The sequence below is a fragment of the Mauremys reevesii genome, linkage group 5 (genome assembly GCF_016161935.1).
Source record: "Mauremys reevesii isolate NIE-2019 linkage group 5, ASM1616193v1, whole genome shotgun sequence".
Classification (NCBI taxonomy): domain Eukaryota; kingdom Metazoa; phylum Chordata; order Testudines; family Geoemydidae; genus Mauremys; species Mauremys reevesii.
Genome location: NC_052627.1, coordinates 32525047 through 32549266, shown reverse-complemented (window position 1 = coordinate 32549266; position 24220 = coordinate 32525047). Strand labels below are relative to the sequence as shown.

General features: G+C 39.9%; 1 protein-coding gene across 1 annotated transcript in view; it reads left to right on the top strand.

Moving 5' to 3' along the window:
• GSTCD (glutathione S-transferase C-terminal domain containing) overlaps positions 1–24220 on the top strand; it is a 123895-nt gene that overhangs the window by 11905 nt on the left and 87770 nt on the right. The window contains exons 2-5 of the mRNA XM_039540197.1: positions 1998–2429; positions 7405–7881; positions 18937–19191; positions 19891–19984. Of these exons, the coding sequence (XP_039396131.1) occupies positions 2019–2429; positions 7405–7881; positions 18937–19191; positions 19891–19984 (1237 nt within the window). The 5' untranslated portion in view covers positions 1998–2018. The remainder of the gene's footprint in view (positions 1–1997; positions 2430–7404; positions 7882–18936; positions 19192–19890; positions 19985–24220) is intronic.

The window sequence follows — 24220 nt, the reverse complement described above, 5'->3', positions numbered from 1 at the left end:
TGATAACAGGAACACTAAGCACACCCTGAAAGTGACCTTCTGCGGCAACACTGTGTGACATGACCTCACTCCGACCAGTCTCGGAGTGAAGCTGGACCACACGCTAACCTCCCACGACCATCTGAAGAAGGTAGCTGCCAAGATGAAGACAAGGGTCAACCTGGTCCAGAAAACGGCAAGCACAAGCTGGGGAGCATAAGCATCAGTGTTACAGACATCGGTGATGGCCCTTGTGTACTCCATAGCCAAAGCCTATGCACCGGTATGGACCAGAAGTAGCCATACTTGACTTGTTGATATACAACTAAACACTGCAATGCGGTGCATCACTGGAACCCTCAACTCGACCCCAACACCTTGGCTGCCAGTGCTGTTGCACATTGTGCCCCCATCCATTTGCCATGATGCCACAACCCTTCAGAAATTTCAGAGGATCGTGGAAAATGTACGTTTTCCCATCCACCAGGACCTTAATCCTTCATCCTGCTTGAAGTTGCACAAGCTTTTTTTGGACCCAGGCATTTAATCTTCAACAATGCAACTTCAACCCTGATGAAGCTTACAAAGCTGAATGGAATTCACAAGAAGTCACAAATAAACACCTCATGAAAGGCCACCTGCAGAAGATCTCTGGCTTCGATCTCTCACAAAGGTTATGGGCAGCCTTAAACCGTATCCGCACAAACCATGGCAGATGCGGATACTTGCAGCAATAATGGAAAATTACAGACTCTCCAATGTGTGACTGTGGTCACCCAGGACAGACCATGGAACTCAATGCCCAATTCACAAATATGAAGGAGGCATCGCCAGCAGAACACTCTGCTACTCCAGATGCAATTATCTAGCTTAACTATCTAAACGTAAAATTATAGTTGTTGCTCTACATTTACCTCAGCCATATGAAGAAGAAGGGGCAGAAGAAATTTGGAAAGGATAGGAGACAATTGGGAAGTCAAGAGTCTAGACCAGCAGTTCTCAAACTGTGGGGTGGGCCTTCCAAGAGAGGTGTGAGAATGTGTCAAGAGTGGTGCAAGCTGTGTGTTTTGTCTTGTTTTTTAAGTGCTGTGGCTGTCAGCTTCAGGTGGCTGGGGCTTGTGCAGAAGGACCATGCACACTCGGGAGGCAGAGATAAAGGGGACAGTTGGAACCCTGCCACCTTGGCTCAGGCTCTCCTCCCCCCCCTGAATCCCTCACCTGGAGGTGGCGAGGCTCTGTCTGTCAGCCCTCGGGGTGGCAGGAATAGTACAGAAGTCAGAGTAGCAATGGGGCGCTAAGTCTGCTGTGAACAGTTATATTGCCGAATATCACTTTCCACAATGCTGTCATTACTTCTGTGTTGCTTCTGGTGTGGCGTTGCCTTCAGAGTTGGGTGCCCAGCCAGCAGCCTCTCTGATCTGCCTTCAGAGCTTGGTGCTGATGTATGTACTTGGGGAGGAAGGCGAAAACAAGTAGAGACACAAAGAAGAGTAAAATAAGTTTGAGAACCACGTCTAGACCCATTTCTAACAGTTCAGTCATATTCATTTCTAGTTCATGATTAGTTTGTTTTCTTTCATGACAGATAACTGCTAATATATTCCCTCAAGCTTTTGGGGGTGAGCATCTATTAGCAGAGAATAGATGAGTTTAAATGCAGAATGGGTGGTTTAATACAGTGCCTTTTCCACACTTAGGCCTTGATAGTGCAAACACATACACATGAGTAGACCTGTGTGAATATAGCTAGAGGATTGGGGCCTTAGTTATTGAGTGTGAGTGGGGCTCATTTGTGACATGTTAAATATATATAAGTACACATCTGCAATCACTCATATCTCAGAGGGGACTGCAGTACATATCTTGTTATTTGAACTGGCAAATATTTAAAAGAATGCTTGTCTCGTGTTAAAATCACCTGTCTCAAACAGGTGCAACAGTCATTATTTCAAGTCTTAAAACAAAAAACTTAAATGCTATATTCTTTATAAATATTATTGTTCTGACTTCTATTTCAGGTACTTCAGCTCTGAAGGAAAATGAAAGGTGGTGTTACTGAAGAACATCTGTACCTGGCCTACTCCCATCAATTTGAAGATTGCATCTTTCCTCTCCACACATCAATATCCTTGTTTTTGCTGTCCTACTGTGACTGCAAATTATTCAAAGTTTTCTTAGTGCCTGCTAGTGACAGTACAGATGACCAGGTATTTGGCAAAGCACAGCCTGATGGCCTAGAGGTCCACTTCATCTCAAGGTGTCAACTCCCTTTGGTTGTCCAGAGCTGCTGTTTGCCTGCTATAGTTGAAGAAAATGGCAAATTCTGTCGCGCTGGACTTTCTGTTGTGTTGAGACACATAATACAGAAAACATATGAGGTAGATCCATCAAAGAAGTTGGTTTTGGAACTTTTGGGGTTTAAAAAGACGTGCCTAAAAGCCTGTGCTGAAGTGAGTGCATCTTTTTCTGTTACATATTTAAATATAGTTAACACTAAAAATTGGGTTTTAATGTTGATGTCTGCTGGAAAAGCCAGTTAAGATATTTTATCATACAGTTTCCTATTGTTGGTACAACAGTGGCTGTACTGATTCTGGTGAATGGTAATGATTTAAAACAAAAAAAACCCACCCTAAATATTTAACAGAATATAAGTAGCTTTAAAATTAAAAATATGGGCCAGGTATACCTCAGGTGGTATAATGTAGTGTAGTTTCATAGAAATTGGAGCTATTCCATTTTAGACCTATTGAAAATCTGCTGCTATCTGTTTTAAAAGAAATTCAGTTTACTTTTTATATCTGCCATGCTCTCAGAGTTTAGGGTTGTGTGTGAGAGCTGGTGTTATTACTCACCCCTAAATCAAATCAGCGAATTGCATTCTTTATACACAGGTGTTCAGGATGACATCAGTTCTTCTAAGATAAATACAGAATCCTGAACTAAGGGCTTGGAAGGTGTGTAAAAGAGAAGATAATAATTAAATCTAGTTACATAGTAGTGTAGGTCCAGAACCAAGCTTATGGGCTACTTGTGCTAGGAAAGGCTTGATAATTTACAACTTGAGTCAGTCTAGTTCTAACATTTAAAAGATTAAATATAAAAACAAAACAACAAAACCCCTTTGTTTTGTACCATAGAAAGTGAAAGGCACTGTTGTGCAAAAAAATCCAACAAACAAAAATCCAATGGTAATGCAGGTAGAGGGCAGAACATGTTCCATGAAGAGCCTACTCCTTACATCCCAGAAAGGGAGGTCAGGTACTCTAAGCTGTGAAACTCTTTAATGCCATTTAGAAATTCCATGTACTCATTTAATTTTTCAGTATGACTATTACTTGTCTACACCATCTTATTTAAAAGATCTGCTTATTTGTTCACCACTTTAAAAAAATACACCTCTACCTCGATATAACGCTGTCCTCGGGAGCCAAAAAATCTTACCGCATTATAGGTGAAACCGCGTTGTATCGAACTTGATTTGATCCGCTGAAGCGCGCATCCAGGTGCGAACCGGAGTCAGACAAGGATGCTTGTTGTCACCACTTCTCTTTCTTCTCGTCATCGATTGGATTAATCCAATGGTCATGTGGACCCAGCTTGATGACCTGGACTTTGCCGCGACCTTTGCACTCCTTTCGCACAGTAAACAGCAGATGCAGAAGAAGAGACGTACGTACGCACATCATCACAGGTTGGCCTCATCATCCAACACAAACAAGAAGAAGAAGATCATCTCAATTCCATCAAAAACAGACCAGTCACACAGTCACACTGAATGGAAGAAGTAAGAGTCCTTCACCTACTACCCTAGTAGCCATCATCGAGCAGAGCAGCAGGGCACAGGCATCAGTACAGACGCAGAAGTCAAAGTAAGAGGGCAAGAGCTTAGAGCAGCCTTGACACAGAGAGAGCATCTGGAGAGCTTGCTTTCTAAAGATGAAAGAAAAATTCTCAACTCCAACGTGAAACTGGAGGACAACCAAACAACCACCAGGAAAGATCAGACCTTCATTAATAGCTGCCCCAGAAGGAGGATTCTCCATCCGCCCTGGGACAGACACCATCAGTAACATCCACCTTTGGGAGAGGACCCATCAACTCCAGAGGAAGAAAGAGAAGGAGAGGAGGAGGGGCTGGATATAGACATACTACTAAACCAAGCAACAACCAAACATCAGACAGGCACTGCAGCAGAACCCCCCCCCAAGAGGAGAAAAAGAGGCCGCCAATAATACCTGCGACGCTCAGGTCAGGGGAAAAAAAAAAAAAAACCTGGCTAGCCAGAACCAGCTAGGCGAATGGCCCCCCATAGGAGAGACTGGGGAGTTGGTGTGTTGTTTGGCATACCCCCCGGTGGGCATGAATGAATGAATGAAGCGCGCAGCCCTGCCCCCCCCGAGCGCTGCTTTACCGCGTTATATCTGAATTCGTGTTATATCGGGAAGCGTTATATCGGGGTAGAGGTGTAATATCTTCTTAAACTGTTCCTACATATATTCTGTCATAAGGTAACCTTATAGTCTTTAGTTCTGGTCTGTCCAGTGACCTGAGCTCATTCAAGTTTAATTGTATAATAACCCTTAGCCATGGCCATATTTACTCTGGACCAAATTCTGTGACATTAATTTGTTCTACTATCATGAAATAGCCTTCATTCCTATTCCCCAAAACAACAAATACAACTATTGCTTATGAAAATACTCATTGCTGTAAAATTTATTGTTGCTTATTTTCAGCCCTGATTATTTTTGAAGAGGGTTTTTCATTACTGTACACTCTCCAGGTGCCTTGGCTCCACGTTCTGCCTTCAGCTCCCATAATGTTATCCAGATGACCCAGCACAGATCCTCCTTTTAGTTTTTAGTGGTCTTCAGCAGTTTATCAGGGCCGTGGCTGCTCTGCTATTCTCCAGCTTCCTTGGTCAAGCCTACACCTCTACTCCCTGGCTACACGCTGGACCAGCCTCCTGCTTGCTGCTTAGGTCCAGGATTCATTGCAGGGAGCATAGATTAATCTAATTAATTTCTTCCTTTGAGGAAAACTGCAGGGTAATAGACAGCTGCAGGCAGTTCCCAGTAGCACAGTTTGACAAAAAGTAAACAAAATGTTGGGTTTCTGGCTGCAGCAAAATATTGAATTCCATAGCATCATGGGAAAATGCCAGATTATGCAGCCACGTAATTGTGGAGTCTTAGTGTTCTGCTTTAGATGGATGGGACTGTTCATGTTCAAACTATTATTTCAGATTTTCTGCCAATCCAGATAGATGGCACTACATTGGTTTACACTTGGTGCACATTTTAGAAGTTTTCTCTACAACCGTAAAGACTGGAAACAATATTTCTTTTTAACGAAAATGCAATTCTGCAATAAATTCCATGGCTGTGGAATATGCAGGGCCTTGCCCTGAGAAAGATAAAATACTTCAAACACATAATCTATTAGGTTCCGATCTCCTGTATACCTTAAACATCCAAAACTCTCTTTGAAGCCAATCGGTATCAATGAGGCTGTATAAACTGAAGTCAGTACCCATTTTGGGTTTGCAAGGAATGCAGGATCAGATCTTAAATTTATAATCTCAAGACTGGGGATAAAATTATTGAATATGGCTAAATCCTATTTTCAAAATAGATTTAGGTACTTAGGGTCTTAAATTTCATTAATGGGATGTAGGTTTTTCTAAGTTAGGTGCTTTTTAAATTTTTTCCCTGGATCTCAATTTTGTCAAACCTGTCCATGGGTAAGCCCCTTCGTTCCATTCATTACTATATTTTATCATCCTTTTACATTGGTATAATTCCTTTGAAATGCCATTATAATTGTGTAAAACTGAAGTAACATAATGGTAAATCAGGCCTGTTACATGATGCTAAAATATGGAGAGTGGAGGTAGTTAGGGGAGTTGTATCTTTTAAGTCTATCCATGTATATAGTTAATAATTTAGGATCTTAGAAGTTTTTTGTATTTAACAATAATTTCTGTTAACCTTTAATTTTAATACATTTTAAATTACATACACTCCGAAATTTGGTATTTTAAGGAGTTATGAAATTTAAGCAATAAGCCAAGAGACCAAACAAAAATTAGTTGCCTGGTAGAAAGGGTCTTTGACTAATGATCAAACTAAGTTGTATTGGCAAGACTGGGCTACTGTAAACATTCTAAGAAGTGGAGTTGTCCGCTGGACATAGTACTTGGTGCAGATTTGACTAATAATAAACTTGTACTTCCTAATTATTACTGTTGCTAATTATGGCTGTTGCTATTTTAAGAATATGTACTCTTATCAGTGTTTATATATAAACAAAGGATGTGGAGAGCTTTTTGTTCTGTAATTTGAACTGTAAAGGAACTTTTTTTTCACGTAGGACAGGTAAGAGTTGGATTTCACTGATATAAGATTATTTGGAGATATTTTGAAAAAAAGAAACCAAGGACAACGGTAAAGATCAAATTTTGGCTTGATATATGGTGCGATTCCTAAAAAGGGGTAGCATTTAAGCGTGTAGTTTACAGACTATTACAAATAAATTGGGGAAACAATTTCCATGAAAATCCATAGCATCCCAGTGAAAAGAGATTATAATCTGAGATTATGCAACTAATTTTGTGTGTGTGTGTGTGTGTGTGTGTGTGGAGAGAGATGTTGCAATGGTGAAAGAGTGATAGTGAATTAAGAGACTGCTAAAGAAGAGTATTTGATGCCATAAATTCTTGATTATTGCACCAGAGAATAAATCAAACAAGAAGTTTGAGTTTAAAGACAGTTGTAAAAAATTTAAGTAGAAATAATGGAGGAAAGGGGGGAAATAATTAGAAAAATTGGAATTTTGTTAAGATATCATTACAGTTGGACTCATAGTTCTTGAATTTCTGCCATCACAAGCAGAAAAGCATTCCCAACATTGTGTAAAACATTTCTGAAATAGATTTTCTGTAAAATAAATGGCATTTGTGGGATTCATAGATGATGCGATATTCCGTTTTTACTGGCACTCATTTGAGATGACCAATGTAATTTAGTCATGGCTCATGCAGATAAAAGACATTTATACCACACCATACCACCATTAATTCTTTTTATATAAAAAAATTAGTTTCCAGACTTATAATGGAAATTAATCTATTAAGGGTTTAATGTAAACTAACAAAAGCAAGGAAATTCAGAGAGCTTAAACTTCATTCTGTTCACCTAAAACAATGTAGCATGCATATATATATGTGTATATATACTTTGAATTTTTGACATTGCAAGTACACATGGGAAGGGGTGTGTGTGCGTGGCATGTTAAGGATGGAGTGTCAGCCTTTATATGGAAGCTCTTTCCAAGATTTAAATCATGCCCTTAATTTTGAATGTCTGCATTATAATCCAAACAATTCTAATGAGACTGTGCTTGTTTATGTTTATATGACAGGTTAGTCAGTGGACCAGACTTTGTGAGATCAGCATTCCTCAGGCTGTTGAGAGCTTATTGAATGCATCTCCTGATCAGTGTCAGGCCATTCCACCTGAGGTTTTGCGTCTTGAGAAGAAGCTAGGAGAACCTGTCAGAGTGCACAATGATGACAAAATCCGAAGGCAGAAACTTCAACAGCAAAAGGCAGGTGATAAGACTGCAACACCTGCCCTCATTAAAAGAGCAACAAAAAATCTTAGCCCAGAAGAAGGAACAGTAGTGGAAATCAAAGACCGAGAACCTGCAAGTTTGGAACTGAAAGTAGCTTTCTCAAAATTAGTTGTGCAGGAAATACCTGCTGCAACCAACAGGGAGCCCTCTCACATCAGGAAAACAAAAACCTCTGATCTCCCACCTCTGGAGCATGTTTTTGCTGAGGGGCTTTATTTCACTCTGGCAGATGTAGTGCTTTTGCCATGCATCCATCAATTCTTGGTAAGAAAACAGCTTCTGTAGTTAATAAATAGTGTCCATATCTGTTAGAGTCTGAAAAGTTACATAACTACTTGATATAAGACACAGTCAAGCAAAGTATTTACTGTGTAACCCTACATGGCACAAAATAGTTTTCCTTAATTGTTTTGTATGTGTATCACAGGGAATGACGAGTTTTTTATACCATCTAAAAATCTATACTAAATGTAAAATATCTGAGAGACAGTTGTTGGTAAGGGGCCAGATGAATCCTATCTATTTACTATTAGAGTGTGCTGAAATATACTTCTGGCACACAGGATGTTCAAAAAGGTGTTTCTTTTAATACTTATTTCAAGCACTTCCATTTGCCATTTATTTTTGTGCTGTGTGTGTCTTCACAATTGGCTGGGTCTGCTAAAGCATGTCATGTCTGCCATTTGAAACTCAGTGTCACTTGGTGTCTGGCTCCTTTAAGGGGCGACGGGGCCAGCCATACTTAAGCCATAATTAATTAGCTGTTTCCCAGACTGAGAAGGTGGGACTAGGGAGGTTTAGGTGATACTTAATGGACACCAGGCCATGTAAGAGGACTAATATCGGTCAACTTGGGAGGGACCACAGAGAGCGGGCAGACTTCTTCAGAAGTGAGGGTCCGCAGTAGACTGAAGGCACTTCAGCAGGGGTGGCTCCAGGCCCCAGCACGCCAAGCGCGTGCTTGGGGCGGCAAGCCGCGGGGGCCGCTCTGCCGGTGCCGCGGGGGTGGCAGGCAGGGTGTCTTTGGCAGCTTTCCTGCGGGAGTTCCGCTGGTCCCGCGGCTTCTGGACCTCCCGCAGGCACGGCTGCGGGAGGTCCGCTGAAGCCGTGGGACCAGCGGACCTCCTGCAGGCAAGCTGCAGAACGCAGCCTGCCTGCCGTGCTTGGGGCGGCGAAATGCCTAGAGCCGCCCCTGCACTTCAGGGAAGGAGCCTGTGACTCAGGATTCTATCCCAGAGCCTCACAGAAACTAAAAGATAGCCCAGAGAGTCTGACATGGTGCTAGAAACTCCAGGAAAGAAGTCTGAGAGTTAGGGCTCTATCCTAGAGCCAGAGACTTTAAAGATAACCTGGAAGGGACTGGAAACTGAGGCTGGGACAGGCTAGAAAGGAGCCCAGGTAGGGAGAAAGTTCTTTTGTTTGTTGGGACTTAATTTGGACTTCCTACCTCAAAAGAGAATTGAGGTCAGAATGACCCAGCTGAAGGACTGAGACATGTGACCTGCCAGGAGAGAGAGAAAATTCTGGGGAGGAGGAAAGTGAGGCAGGGAGTTATTTCAGAGTCATGGGGCCAGAGATGCTCCATGACACTCAGGTAAAAAGCTGTGACATCCCAGACAGTAGCCTCTTCCATACCTGAAGCAGCATACCAAGGAGAGGGGGAAGCAACGGGGGATCAATTGTGATCCAATCGGAGGAGTGTGGCAGGTGAGAGCACTACCTGGAAGATAAAAGGAGTCTAATCTGGAGATCAGGAGAGAGGAAGCTATGTTTATGTGGGAGGGGGGAATCTATCACTGTGTAACTTGCAGATTCCAGAAGACTCCTGTCAAGAAGCAATTCCTAAATATTTTTAAATGTATGTAGATTCCCAAACTAAAAACTTGTTAAACTGGATTTACGTCTGTAAATACCAAATACTTAAAGAGTAAAAAACCCTTATTAAGAGAATACTATACTTTTCTCAGTTACTAACAGTAACTCGTAAATTCAAAATTAAAGTTACTCATAAAATCAACCACCATCACTCCATGTGCTCAAATAATCTTAATTTTGCTCCTCACGCTGAGGATACCTCCAAATCAGGAGATACTCCTATTTTCAACAAAACACATCTTCATCTCATCCGTTACATCAAACAGTTAGCATTAATCCAGCTAGATTATTTTATGCTTGTTGATAACTGATTCTACACTGCTGTAACATTTAAACCTAACTTCATCTTTACATTGCTGCAGCAAACAATTCCTGTCTTTAAAACCAGACACAATTGACGGGAGACGTGTGTGTATCTTTACTGACAGTAATCAGATTCAGAACAGTCTTATGAGACAATTCCCCAGAAATAGTTGGAATTTCAGAGTGTTTTAGTAAGTTTTGTCTTGCCTAGGAAAAGTGGTCAAGTTTAGGTCTGGCTTAACTAAGATGTGCTAGTTAAACCTGACCTTAAACTCAATCTTTTTCCAACTATAAATGGAAGGTAATACTTTGTCGTTTTAATCAGCTGATTGAGTTGTAGCCTAAGCAGAGTGAATATTTACTAAAGTTGAATACACCCACTTTATGATCATGGAATCTGTCTGCTCTCATTAAGTCCAAAGTATAAATGGGGGGAGAATTATAAAATGAATGATTTAACAAGATTAGAAACCAACATCAAGATGTCTTAGGCAGCTTTTTAATGGACATTCTTTTAATAAAAGTGCATTGTAATGCGGGTAAAACAAAAGTAAGTAAGACTGAGATAGTCATAGCTGTAATTTTTCCTGCATGCTGATTCTGGCAACAGCATATTGATGGGGCAAGGCAAAATTTGATTTTAATAAAGTTTTGTTGTTTCTCTTATTTATATGAATGTTACCCTAAATTGAAACATTTTTCAGCTGAAACATGAATCTTTGTGTGATCTTATCAGGATGTGGGTAGACATGTCTAAAAGAAAATGAATGTCTCTTAGAAAAGTGAGAGGGGTTTTTATGGAGGAACTGAAAGGAAAGGAATGCAGAGACGACAATGGTATTTTAGTGCTATACAGGGGTGGCTCCAGGCACCAGCACGCCAAGCGCGTGCTTGGGGCGGCAAGCCACTGGGGGTGCTCTGCCGGTCGCCGCAAGGGCGGCAGGCAAGCCGCCGAAGGCAACCTGCCTGCCGTGTTTGGGGCGGCAAAATGCCTAGAGCCGCCCCTGGTGCTGTAGGACCTTGTCTTTCCTTTCACACAGCGAAACTTAAGTGTTATTCAAGTATCATCCAATGGCAAGCTTCCTCAGAAGTTAGTATTAAAGTTTCACCTCTAGTAGTCTCTAATATCTTGAGATTTCCTTGGAGCTAAACTTTAAGATTTTTTTTGTCTTTAAATATTTCCTTTTATAATACCTGATTCATTTTGACTTCTGACAGCCAGATTGGTTGTTCTCCTTTTTAATGTTTTTATACCTAATTTTTCTTTTTTACTATCCTATCATTATTGGGCAATTCCGGGAACATTTTCTGTGGGGCGGAGGAAATATTCCTTTGACTCTGTTGTGGCGATGCCACTGATTTATTACCTGTCCAAGGTTGGTTTTGCGACAAGAACACTACTGTAGCACTTGTTGCTAAGATGTCCATATATAGGAGGTCCTGAGACAATCCTGAGATTGTCTATTCTGGGATTTCTCGGCATCAGTTTAGCTATACCATTGAAACCAAGATAAACCATACCTCTGCAAGTCACTTTTTACACTAGTGTAGAACATCCACACTATGGGTTTGTATTGGTGCAGCTATGTTGGTGTAATTATTTGGTGTCAAAACAATCCCATGTAGACAAGATGCAAAGAGGCTTCAGGATTAACAGCTCGTTGAGTTGAATGGAAGCAGCGCTATTATGGACAAATCGTGCGAACTCCACTGATTGCAGAGATCCCTCTTTCACTGTACATAGTTGAGTAGGGTGGCATCATGGCACAGGGCAGGAGGGCACAGAACAACATGGGCAGAGTTAAGGAAGTGGACACCTTTGTGCCAGTGGGGGCACCTTGGATAGTGAGATGTTAGCAGTGTCTTGGGGGCGAGGGATGAGTGTAGTCCACCACTATTGATCCATCATATGCCCTCTGTGATTTGGCAGTTGTAGTAGTTGCTCTTCATCAGGAAAATATATTAGGTAATACACTGACAGTAGACTTAAATTTATTCTCTATTTCTTGCACAAGAGGTCTTATATCTTCATTTATTTTTACTCTTTGAGTAATTCTAGCACAGCACCTACCCTGTATTTAATTTTCATAGAATGCACTCTAATGACAGAGGTGAGGAAATGAGAGAATTTTAGCAGCCCCATGCATATAAAATGCACTTGAACGAACATAGCAATGATATCTGTTTCATTGGTGATGTTCAGTATTTATACTTCAGGAAAGCTTGCTATCTGAACTGGTCAGTGAATGCCTGTCAGAGTCTGTTGCCAAAAAGAGAGCTGTGTGAGTTTAGGCTTCGTATTTTGCTAAATTTTTCTGCTGGTGGTTGAAAACAAAAGCAGTTCTGGGAGAACATACTGTCAATCAGATTCATAGAAGTAATCTCCAAAATCAAGAAAAGCACTTACTCACGTTAGTATGTGCAGTAAAACCCGCTGTATAGCTTTTCTTGGTAAAAAACATAATTTCCTGATGACTCTGTGCATTGTCACAGGAATTTTCCACCCAAGAGTAGCAGTAAGGTTGTTCCTTTGAGTTGTGAAGAAGTTATTTTACAGTAGACCCAAGATTAGAAATACATCGGTGTTTTTTTATTTTTTGTTTTTGTTTTGCAACCATGGGTAATTGAGGATTATCAATTACCTTTATAAGGATTGTTTCAATGAATAAAAGCTACAAAACAAAATGTTTTCTTAATATTTTAACAATGATCAGACCTTCCAGCCTCATTCATTTTCCCCAAGACTTTTCTAAATAAGCCTAGCATAATTTTTTATGATTGTTTGACTTATTGATGCCATGCCTGGGAAAAATTCTGATTCAGATGCTCTGTGGATTTCAGTAATCCAGTAAAACATGTCTGAAGAATTACAATATGTAGTGCTGGAAGTTATATGTTTATTTGCTGCTTCTGCATGGCCTTGGAGCCTTAACCTTGTGCAGCTTGTGAGTCCTGTGTGAACCCAGTTGCATTTAATTAAAGGTGCGGCTAGAATTCTTGGCTACTCAATGAAAATAGCAAAAATAACAAAACAAAACAGAAAACCTCCTCAAACAACCAACCGTAACATAGATATAGTACACCTGCCATAGCAAAACCACCGTTCTCTGAGATGGGCATCTTGTATGCGTTTATGTTGCCATTTATTAGATCGCACCAAGGATAATGATATAAAACTGTGTTTTCAGGGGCTTATGATTTAAATAAAAAACTAACTCTGGGGTGGAACGTTGTGAGGCTATCTCACTTACCTTCAAAGCGAATGATCACTCTGCTAGATGGTTATGTTGTGTCTCCTACTGCTATACTACCCATATTTGATAACTTATAACACGGTTTTGCCCAGCCCTCTATTGTATTGAATCCAGTTGTTACACTGTTGTGGACAGAAACAGTAGAGTTCAACGTCCATCTTAAAATGTATCTGACCACTTACACTAATAGGGTGACCTAGACCACATTTAGACTATACCTTTTTCAATCATTGAGTTTGTAGCTGCTAATTCTTTACACGTCGTCATTATTTTTACCTTCTAAATAAAGAGCTTCAGTGGTACATGTTTAAAAAGTGCAACATGGCAAATATTAACAAGTCGTAACTAATTACCAATATCAACATAATGAGGCCAAAAACTTGTTTTTAATATACTTGTTCCATTTACAGGGCCGGCTCCAGACCCCAGCGCGCCAAGCGCGCGCTTGGGGCGGCATTTTGCTGGGAGGGCGGCAGGCGGCTCCGGCGGACCTCCCGCAGGCATGACTGCGGAGGGTCCGCTGGTCCCGCGGCTCCGGTGGACCTCCCGCAGACGTGTCTGCGGAGGGTCCGCTGGTCCCGCGGCTTCGGTGGAGCATCCGCAGGCATGCCTGCGGGAGGTCCACCAGAGCTGCGGGACCAGCGGACCCTCCGCAGGCACGTCTGCAAGAGGTCCCCCGGAGCTGCGGGACCGGCGACTGCCAGAGCGCACTGCACGACGCGCTGCCCTGCTTGGGGCGGTGGAATTCCTAGAGCCGCCCCTGTCCATTTATACTGTCTTTTCAGGTTTAGCCTTATTTAATAATTATTCTTTCCATTAATTGTAGCTGTTAAATTTAATAAAAGAAGAAGAAAAGTATAGTTTTTCATCTGGGAGAAAAACACTCATAATTCAACTCTTATTGTCAAGTAGAAAAGCACATGTTGGAATTGCTTTCTAAAGACAATTTCCTCAGCAAAGTAAATCTTTTCCTACATGTATTCTAAATATGTGGACATATTTTAATATTTTTAAATATTTTTAATATTTAATTAAATATCCTAATACTTTTTAGTCTTGTCTTTGCACTCTAGTTATTACTAATTACTTATGATTAATTTGTAAGAACAGTACAAAAACCACAGATAAACTGTTTTTTTGAGCATTTAAGTGTCCTTTACCAATTCCTGCATCCAAAACACACTCACTCTCTCTCTCTCTCTCTCTCTCTCTCTCTCTCTCTCTTGCATGTTATTTCTTAGCTGCTTTTGTTTACCATAATAATTGTCTTCTGTTTTGTAGCATAGTCATTTCCATGGCAACAATGCATAGTATCTCACAGGCCAATGACCTCCTAATTTGGCTAATCTAATTTACAAGAAGGGCTAGAATGGTAAGACATCTTGTAGAGAGAGACCTGGAAAAATAGATTCATTTAAATATATAAAAACACTATCAGAAAGGCATTTCCATTGTTACATTTCCATTTTTTTCAACATCTACCAAGTTGTTGATCTAACTCAGTGTTTCCCAGACTTCAACAACTTGTGAACCCCTTTCACTAAAATGTCAAGTCTCGCTAACCCCCTCCCTCCCAAAATGAATATTTCAAGGGATTTTCTCCTTTATCTGAGTATAAATTATAAAGCAGTGATCTTGGAAATATAAAATTTGTTTTTATGACATGCTTATTATACACTATTTATTATTAATTTTTATTTATCATGACAGTATTTTTATTACATTATGAAAACAGCAACACTCTTCCAAGATCTCACTTTTGTAGCTTGTATCACTTTGAATAATCCTGTTATAAGACTAGGCTCCTATGTTTCGTCAAGGAGTATCAGATGTGAAACAGCATGAAGGTATTTAAGAAGCCAACTCAAAGAGTTCCTTCTACACAAGCATTCAGGTCTTGTGCAGTCCAGGCAAACAACACACATTACAACAAAACTTAAACTTGTTCTTCATAATAATTTAAAAACCAATACTAGCTGCCTATTTAATTTTAAAAACAGCAAAAAATATCCACCTCCCTTTCCATTTCTTATGAGTCTTGAAGTTTAAATCTCCTCCGTGTGATAGATATGCTTGCTTTGATATGCTTAGCTCTTGGAAGTTCAGGGGCTCCGGGCTGCTGGCCCCGTGCTGCCCAGAGTCCCTCGGGACAGCTCTTTCTGCCATTAGGGAATTTTTTCCCGAGAACCCCCTGTAACATTTCACAAACCCCAGTTTGGGAACCACTGATCTAACTCAAATAGCTTGAGAAAACCTTGTCTACCATTCAACTTCATTTTCTTTAGAAGTAAATGATTGTACCCTACAGTATTACAGAATGAAAGTCATAGCTCAAGGTTTTGTTTTCCTGAACTTTTTTTTTTTTTTAAATTGAGGAATATTTTCTGAAGGAAACCTATTTTACATCTCACTGCTTTAAAAAAAAGCCCAAACTCTCTGACATCTCTGTAGATAATGTTATTTTGGTTAAGCTTATTTTTAAAAAAATATTCTTTGTCTTCTTTGCTATAGTCTTTTTTTTCTCATTGCAGCAGCTGCAATAAGACACAAAGTTTGGCAATAATAGAGCAGACGGGTGGCAGATCCAGAGGAGAAGAGGGTAGAATTGGAGGTGCAGCGGTGGTGGAGTAGAGTAGCAGGTTCTGGGGTTCTGCAGGATCAAGGGGGAGCAGTTATGGCAGCTCAGTGAGTCATTACTTTTTCCTGGTGGCTGACATTTTGTTCCTTTGTCTGCTCAGGGAAGTAGCAGAAAACAATGAGATGTGGAAGGAAGAAAACTGAGGGGTAAATAAAGTATAAAGACTAGGAGAAAGTGGAAAGGAGGTACGATGTGTCAGTGTGAAGAGAACCAAGGATGGCAGGAGGCAAGAGAAGGATGTGTGACACCAACAAACTGCTATAATTGATCTCTCTGCAAAATGGCCAAAATCTCAAAGATTATTGCTCGTACAAAGCAGTAGATGTTCTGAAATTCACTTTCTGTCTTAGTGATGTAGGAATTAGCATAATATTAGGGTTGTCAAATGATTAAAAATGTAATTGCTCAATTAAACAGTAATAGAATACCGTTCATTTAAATATTTTTTTCTATATTTTCAAATATATTGATTTCAATTATAACACAATACAAAGTGTATAGTGATCACTATTTTTTTACAAATATTTGCACTGTCAAAAACAAATAGTATTTTTCAATTCACCTAATACAAGTACTGTAATGCAATCTCTTTATCATGAAAGTTGAACTTACAAATGTAGGGGAAAAAAACTGCATTCAAAAATAAAACAGTGTAAAACTTTAGAGACTGCAAGTCCATTCAGTCCTATTTCTTGTTCAGCCACTTGCTCAGACAAACAAGTTTGTTTACATTTGTAGCAGATAATGCTGCCCAGTTCTTTTTCACAATGTCACCTGAAAGTGAGAACAGGTGTTTTCATGGCACTGTTGTAATGGGTGTTGCAAGATATTTACATGCCAGATGTGTTAAAGATTCATATGTCCCTCCATTCTGGAGGACATGAATCCATGCTGATGAGGGGTTCTGCTCCATAACCATCCAAAGCAATGATTTTCTTTTTTGGTGGTTCAGGTTTTGTAGTTTCCGTATCTGAGTGTTGCTCTTTTAAGACTTCTGAAAGCATGTTCCATACCTCATCCTTCTAAGATTTTGGAAGGCACTTCTGATTCTTAAAACTTGGATCGAGTGCTATAGCTATCTTTAGAAATCTCATGTTGGTACCTTCTTTGCATTTTGTCAAATCTGCAGCGAAAGGTTCTTAAAATGAACATGTGCTGAGTCATCATCCTAGTCTAGTATAACATGAAATATATGGCAGAATGCAGGTAAAATAGAGCTGCATACGTACATTTCTCCCCTCAGGAGTTCAGTCATAAATTTAATTAATGCATTATTTTTTTAATGAGCATCATCAGCATGGAAGCATGTCCTCTGGATTGGTGGCTGAAGCATGAAGGGGCATACGAATGTTTAGCATATCTGGTATGTAAATACCTTGCAAGACCAGCTACAAAAGACCCATGCGAACGTCTGTTCTCACTTTCTGGTGACATAAATAAGAAGTGAGCAGTATTATCTCCCGTTAATGTAAACAAACTTGTTTGTCTCAGTGATTGGCTGAACGAGAAGTAGGACTGAGTGGACTTGTAGACTCTAAGGTCTTGCATTGTTCTGTGTTATAGTGCAGTTATGTAACCAAAAAAAAATCTACATTTGTAAGTTGCACTTTCATGATAAGATTGCACTACATGATGAGATTGTATGAGGTGAATTGAAAAGTACTGTTTCTTTTGTTTATCATTTTTACAGTGCAAATATTTATAATAAAAATAATATAAAGTGATCAGTCTTCACTTTGTATTCTGTGTTGTAATTTAAATCAATATATTTGAAAATGTAGAAAACCATCCAAAAATAATAAAATTTCAATTGATATTCTATTGTTTAACAATGCAATTAAAAGTGTGATTAATTGCGATTAATTTTTTTGAGTTAATTGCATGAGTTAACTGCGATTAATCAACAATCCTACATAATATTACTTATTTGCATTTCGGTCCTACCAACTGACCTTTGCAAAATCCTAGATCCACTGCTGCCCCAGAAAGACATTAGTAATGTGCACATTATTTAACAGCCCATTCTAAATGCAGAAAATCAATTTAAAATGAACAGATTGTTTCAGTACAGATTATTTGATGATGGTGCAAAATAAAAATTACAACCTAGTAATTTAAAAATCCAGATACAGCCAGTTCCAAACATGACAAGGTCTTTTATCTGATTTTGGCATTAAACTCTGCCTCGTTGTTTACACTCACAGTAAATTTTCCCAAGAGTTTATTCACTGTGACCTTGTCCTATGTAATGTATCCTATGCATTTACATCCCATCTGAATCATATGTGTAAGGAGTAGGGTGACTAGATAGCAAGTGTGAAAAAACAGGACGTGAGTGGGGGGTAATAGGCACCTATGTAAGAAAAAGTCCCCAAAAACGGGACTGTCCCTATAAAAACGGGACATCTGGTTACTCTAGTAAGGAGAGATGTTCGCTAATTGGTTCTCATTTTAGGCCATCTATAACCACTGAAAACTAAGACTGAAATAAATTGTACTATTTCAATTTAAATACTTGCACACCACATCTCCAAGTCAGCAGGAGAGGATGCAAGATTTCCTTTCTAGCACACTTAGAAATGGCTCTGTCAAGTAAGCCTTCAGAGTTGAAATATTGTCTGTAAAATGGCTAGCACACTTTTTGAGTGCTATATATAAATAACAAAATAAAATGATATCTATTTTAACTATGTATCTTAGGTATTTTAAGCCCCTTGTCCCTTCAAGATCAGTTAAAATATGAACCAGAACTAATTATGGTGAACCACACTCAGCTTTGTGTTTCCTCTCCCTTTCTACTGCTTTTTGGAATAACTAAGTGACTACTTGGTCCAAACAGGTATCATAAGGATTTTGGCTGACTATTCATACTTTACTTTTCACTGTTTAATCCTGGATTCTTCTTCCTTCTTCTGCACCTCTTTAAAGCAGAAACATCACTACAAACCAAAGTTATAACTGTTATAGTAGGAAGACTCTCAGGGACCAGACTCATAATTATGATCCAGTATTTGGGCAACACAAAGGTGTTACAGAATCTGCAAATGGACAGTGAAAAATTCCAGACTAGGGGGGAAGGGAGGCTTCTAGGTGGTGTGAAGTCAGCTTTTGTCCCATCCACCTGTCCACCAGCATCCATAACATGTTGGGGAAAAGGGAGGAGCAGAGCTTTGCTCTAGAGTACAGCTCTTTTGTGGATTGAATGCAAAAAATGGGAGTACTAAGTAAGATTTTTGCTTTATCATCTAGGTTTTCATCAAGAAGCACAACAAAAAGATATTAGATTTGCCTCTGATATCCAGTTGGTACCACAGAGTTCAGGAAGTGCCTGGAGTAAAGAGTGCTGCTGCCAAGTGCAATATGCTGTTTCTCCAATTTCCAGATTTGCTGTCTTCCCCAGATGAGCAGCTGAGAGACTTCTATACAATTCCTGATGACTTAGAGGAAGAACATGAAGACTATCAGTTTATAGGCGGTCCAAGGCCAACCATGACAAAGTTAATGGTAATTCAGCATTTTCATTGATTATTTTCAATAATAATAATAATTAATAATAATAATATTATTATAGTTCTGCCTGAATTTAGGATGGTACAGATCTCTAAGTAGTAACTAATTAGAAGTGCTTGGAAAACACCTTTGGAAGCCTTCATCAGCTCATTAAGGGCTACCTGTATATTCTGGCTTCTCTCTGAGAACTATTGAGCTATATTTTTTTATTTATATATATTTTTGTTATTTAACTTCTGAATAAAAAATGATAAAGTTTATGACTGGAGGAAACCAGATGTTAAAATTATTAAAGTACACAATGGTATTGGTATATATATTATGAAACAAAAAAAATTAGGCTGTTACAGAGCCAAAAATAAAATGCTACTTTGGTATTTCGTTTTAATATTCTGTCTTCTATGATTTTTTCAGTTGTTTGTTCAGAGATATGAGTACCTGGAGACGAAAAGAAAATGTAAAAATCTCCATTCATTTCTGCATAAAATATATAGGAAGATAAAAGCGAAAGAAAATATAACTCTATGATCTGGAACGGCAGTAGTCCAGCCATGTAGCTAAGGGATCTTAGAGCCTGATCCTGCGCCATTAAAGTAGATGGGAACTTTGCTACTGACTTCAGTGGGCATAGGCTTAAACCATAAGGCCTGTTTGAATCTGTCTTTGAGGGATCCGTTTTTTTCTTACCCACAGGAAAGCGGTATTGAAGCAAAGTTTTCTCCACATCCGTGCCCTAGGTGGACCCTAGATTGGAACAGTCTACCAGCAGCAGTCAGTCCTGGAGAAGGTAGGGCCTTTCTTTTTGTATTTTCTTTTTCTTCAAGCTATTCCTATAAAATATATATTTCTTCTAATAAAACGACGTAATGATTTGGTAGGAACAATGGAATTGTATGGTACTTTCCTTGAATGTATGTTGGGTTTTTTCCTTTATGTCCATTGTTACATTTTCCACTGCAACTTCGTGATGGCATACTAATCAGCATTGCGAGTATTGTTATGAATTATACACTCCCTCTGGAGCATCAGCAGATTCCAGTCACTTGCAAAAAAAAAAAAAATCTTACATTAACTAGACTTGGAAACTTTACACCATTTTTGTCTTTTGTAGGTTTACGATTTCCTCTTTCACTCCTCCAGCACATTTAGGTAGTGTTCTCTGACTTCATAGAAGAGTTGGTAGGTTTTGTTGCATATGTACAGTTCCATGCACTGCTGGGCCCTTTAATTCTTATTCACATCTATAAATTCCTGTGAGCTCAAACACCTGCATACCGAATTCTCCTGGGACGCTGAATGTTTTTGTCTGGTTCATGCCTCAGCAGTATTTCAGAAAATGATCTCTTCTCAGAGCCTTGACAAATGTGTTTGGAACCTCTTGAGGCATCTAGTTACTCAGACTACAAATGTGTTTTCTTCAAGGATTCAGACTTTTTTTCCTTCATAGGAGATAGCTCCTCAGCCTGCCAGCCATAATGTTGTTTAACAAAAATCATTGCTGTCTATTTTTCATTTTCCTCCTGTGCACTATGGCTTATTTTCCTCAGACAGAGTAGTAATTCTTCACGATTGTTTTACCCTCACTGCTTTAAAAATAAGAAAGTAAAAACTGCCAAACCTCCACTGGAGGGGGAGTGCACAGAAGTGTAATTCAGCCTCTCTTAAGGCATTAATCCTAATATTTCCTGGTCCGCAACACCCCCTCCCCCCCGAACTTCTGAGTTTTATCTTGTATTTTAGAAACCTTAATTGCCACATAAAATGGAATAATTTCCAGTTGCTTTAAATGCAAGCTAAGGACTGGATACAGGAATAGATTGAAAAGATTTATGTTCTCTGATGTCTCTGTGATGTAATCCCAGAGGAAGTTCCCCAGACTCTCAACAGCAGGAAGAATTTGTCAGTTTAAAGTGTTTTGTGTGGTCTCAAGAACTCGTTGTACATCTTCACTAAATAGATAGTTGTGGTGGCTTTCTAGTTAAGTTGGCAAGGCTTCCGTTTTGGGGCAAGGCCAGAGAAAATTAGGCAGTGCCAACAAAAAATGCCCACCAAATCTTCAAAAAATAAAAATAAAATCTAGATCTTGCTTTCAACCACCAAAAAATGAGCTGCTAGTGTTGGACTAGTGTTTGCTAGAAGAAAAGACTTGTGCTTTTTGGCAACTGGGTCTTTGAATTCAGAACAGGAACATAATTGTTATCCTATCCTTTCTGAGATGTCTGACATCATGTCTCCAACTGATACATTATTTTATGTACCTATTTTTTTATCTAGATTGCTTAACTCAGTGGCCAGAAGGATACAATATGTTTGCAGGAGTGCACTAAAACAGTTTGTTATGTTAGAAGTCATGGTGACATTTTGCAGTCATCTCATACAGCAGGGGTAGGCAACCTTTGGCACGGGTGCCGAAGGCGGCACGCGAGGTGATTTTCAGTGGCACTCATACTGCCCGGGTCCTGGCCACCGGTCTGGGGGGCTTTGCATTTTAATTTTAAATGAAGCTTCTTAAACATTTAAAAATCCTTATTTACTTTACATACAACAATAGTTTAGTTATATATTATACACTTACAGAAAGAGACCTCCTAAAAACGTTAAAATGTATTACTGGCACGCGAAACCTTAAATTAGAGTGAATAAATGAATACTCGGCACACAACTTTTGAAAGGTTGTCAACCCCTGTCATATAGTATCCACTGTCTTCCAAATGGTTACAAACTAACCATAAACTATTCATAAAGCTGCTGGAATTGCAGGGAATTTTTGTGGGAATCTAGTTCACTTACATTCCTACAGGTGATGTCATGGACTTGTACTATATCAACTGATACAGGTAGCAGGTTCTGTCTGTTCATGTCGGTGAGTAACCTCTGGAATTTTTGTATTCATGCCACCACCCTGTTGGCAATGGTTGTTCTTGAGATTCCAATTTATAGGTTGGTTTCCTGAGCAGACATTTCCAGAACATCTGGATTCTGAATGGGAATTGCATTAGGGTGTCATAAAACAGATGTTGGGACATGCCTATTCCAGATTTACAACTGCAAAATGAAGAAATACATATCCAGATAACGGGGAGTTCTCAGGGAAGGTACTCTAAAAATGATGGCCTAAGGGCATATTAGAATCTTAATGCCAGTGTACTGCTTCTGTTTTTATGTGAGCTTTTCTAAACAGACTGTTGGGATCATGATGATAATTTTGGCCTATTCCTGACCTTTTACCTTACCACATAGGTGCTGGAACTCTGGGTGCTGGGAGTGCTGCCGTACCCCTACCTTGCTAGGACCTTGGCAGTCTGCTGTCCATGGATTCTGTGTAGGCAGAGAGCACTTAGAAACAGGTCACTGGTCCAGAAGTACTTTTTGTCCTTTTCATGGGCGGTTTGACTGCTGAGAAGTACAACTTGTATAATACAGTTTTTCTTAAGTCCTACATATACTGCCAACCTCCATGAAGCTAGTGAAAAGTAACATCCCTCTGCAAAAGTGGGAAAGGTTTGCTTTCTTTTTTGAAAAGCACAAACATCTTAGAAATTGGTTCAATGGGCAGCACACTGAAATAACAAATTCAATCCACTTAAGACCCGTAAGGGCGTATACACACACATTTCCTCTTTACATGGAATTAAGTTCTCTTGCCATGTAGTATTATTTTGTGGTGCCCTTCAGTTCAGAAATTAGTGGCACCTATGTTTGATGTAGGTGCGATCCTCAAAGTCCTGACAGCCCTTAGTTGCTCCATGAATAGATTTATGGTTTATAATTTAATATATCTGTCTTCCTAAGATTAACTTTCTGTTGCTGGTTTCCTGCTGAGAAATTCTCTTACTGGAAAGTTACGCAACTGCTTGCATTATTGTTGCCCAGTTTCTTTTAATATTTGAAGGAAAAATAACCTTTAAGATAGGATCTGTCAGCATTACACAATGCTGTTTCAGACTTCTTGTCAGTGGTGGCTAGAGCCCTTGTGTTAAAATAATTTTCTAGTTTGGCTGATAAATTGCATAAAGGTGACAGATAAAAGTTATATTAAAAGATTCTAACATTTGTGAAAGTCAAATTGATCTTTTTCTTTGCTTCCTGTCTTTTGAATATGGGACTGGCAGTTTCCATTCACACTGTATCTAGGTGGCTGATTCCTTCTTTTGGATAGGAAAATGTCTGAAGAGATGATTCATAAGGGCCATTATTTTTTGGAAATTTCTCTTGTGCTGGATCCAGTTCTCTGGGGGAGGGGGGAGTCATAATTCACAGAGTATCCTGCCCAAACTTTTTGGCCTGAGGGCCACATCTGGGTATGGAAATTGTATGGCGGGCCATGAATGCTCACAAAATTGGGGGTTGGGGTGTGGGGTGTGTGTGTGTGTGAGGACTCCGGCTGGGGATGAGGGGTTTCGAGTGCAGGCGGGTGCGCTGGGCTGGGACTGAGGTGTTTGGCGGGAGGGAGGGGAATCAGGGCTGGGGCAGCAGGTTGGGGTGGAGGAGGGGGGTCAGGGGTGCAGGCTTTGGGTGGCGCTTACCTCAAGCAGCTCCCAGAAGCAGCGGCATGTCCCCCCTCCGGCTTCTACGAAGAGGCGCGGCCAAGCGGCTCTGTGTGCCGCCCTGTCCGCAGGCACCATCCCTGCAGCTCCCATGGGCCCTGGTTCCCGGCCAGTGGGAGTTGTGGGGGCAGCATGCAGAGCCCCTTGGCTGGACGGAAGAGGACATGCTACTGTTTCTGGGAGCTGTGTGGAGTGGGGCAAGCCCCAGACCTCACTCCCTGGCAGGAGCTTGAGGGCTGGATTAAAACATCTGGAGGGCTGGATAACTAAATGGAGGAAGATTTTTATTTTTTTTAATTTTTTTTTTTAGAAGTGGATACCTTTTCCTGCTGGCACGCTTGCTGAAATAGTCACACTAATGGCATCTGCACAATAGTTATCAGTGTTTTATTCAATCCTAGTTTATAAAAAAAATCTAGTTTTGTATCATCTTTGGAAATATTATTTAGGAAGGGCGTAGCTAGCTCACCACGTGT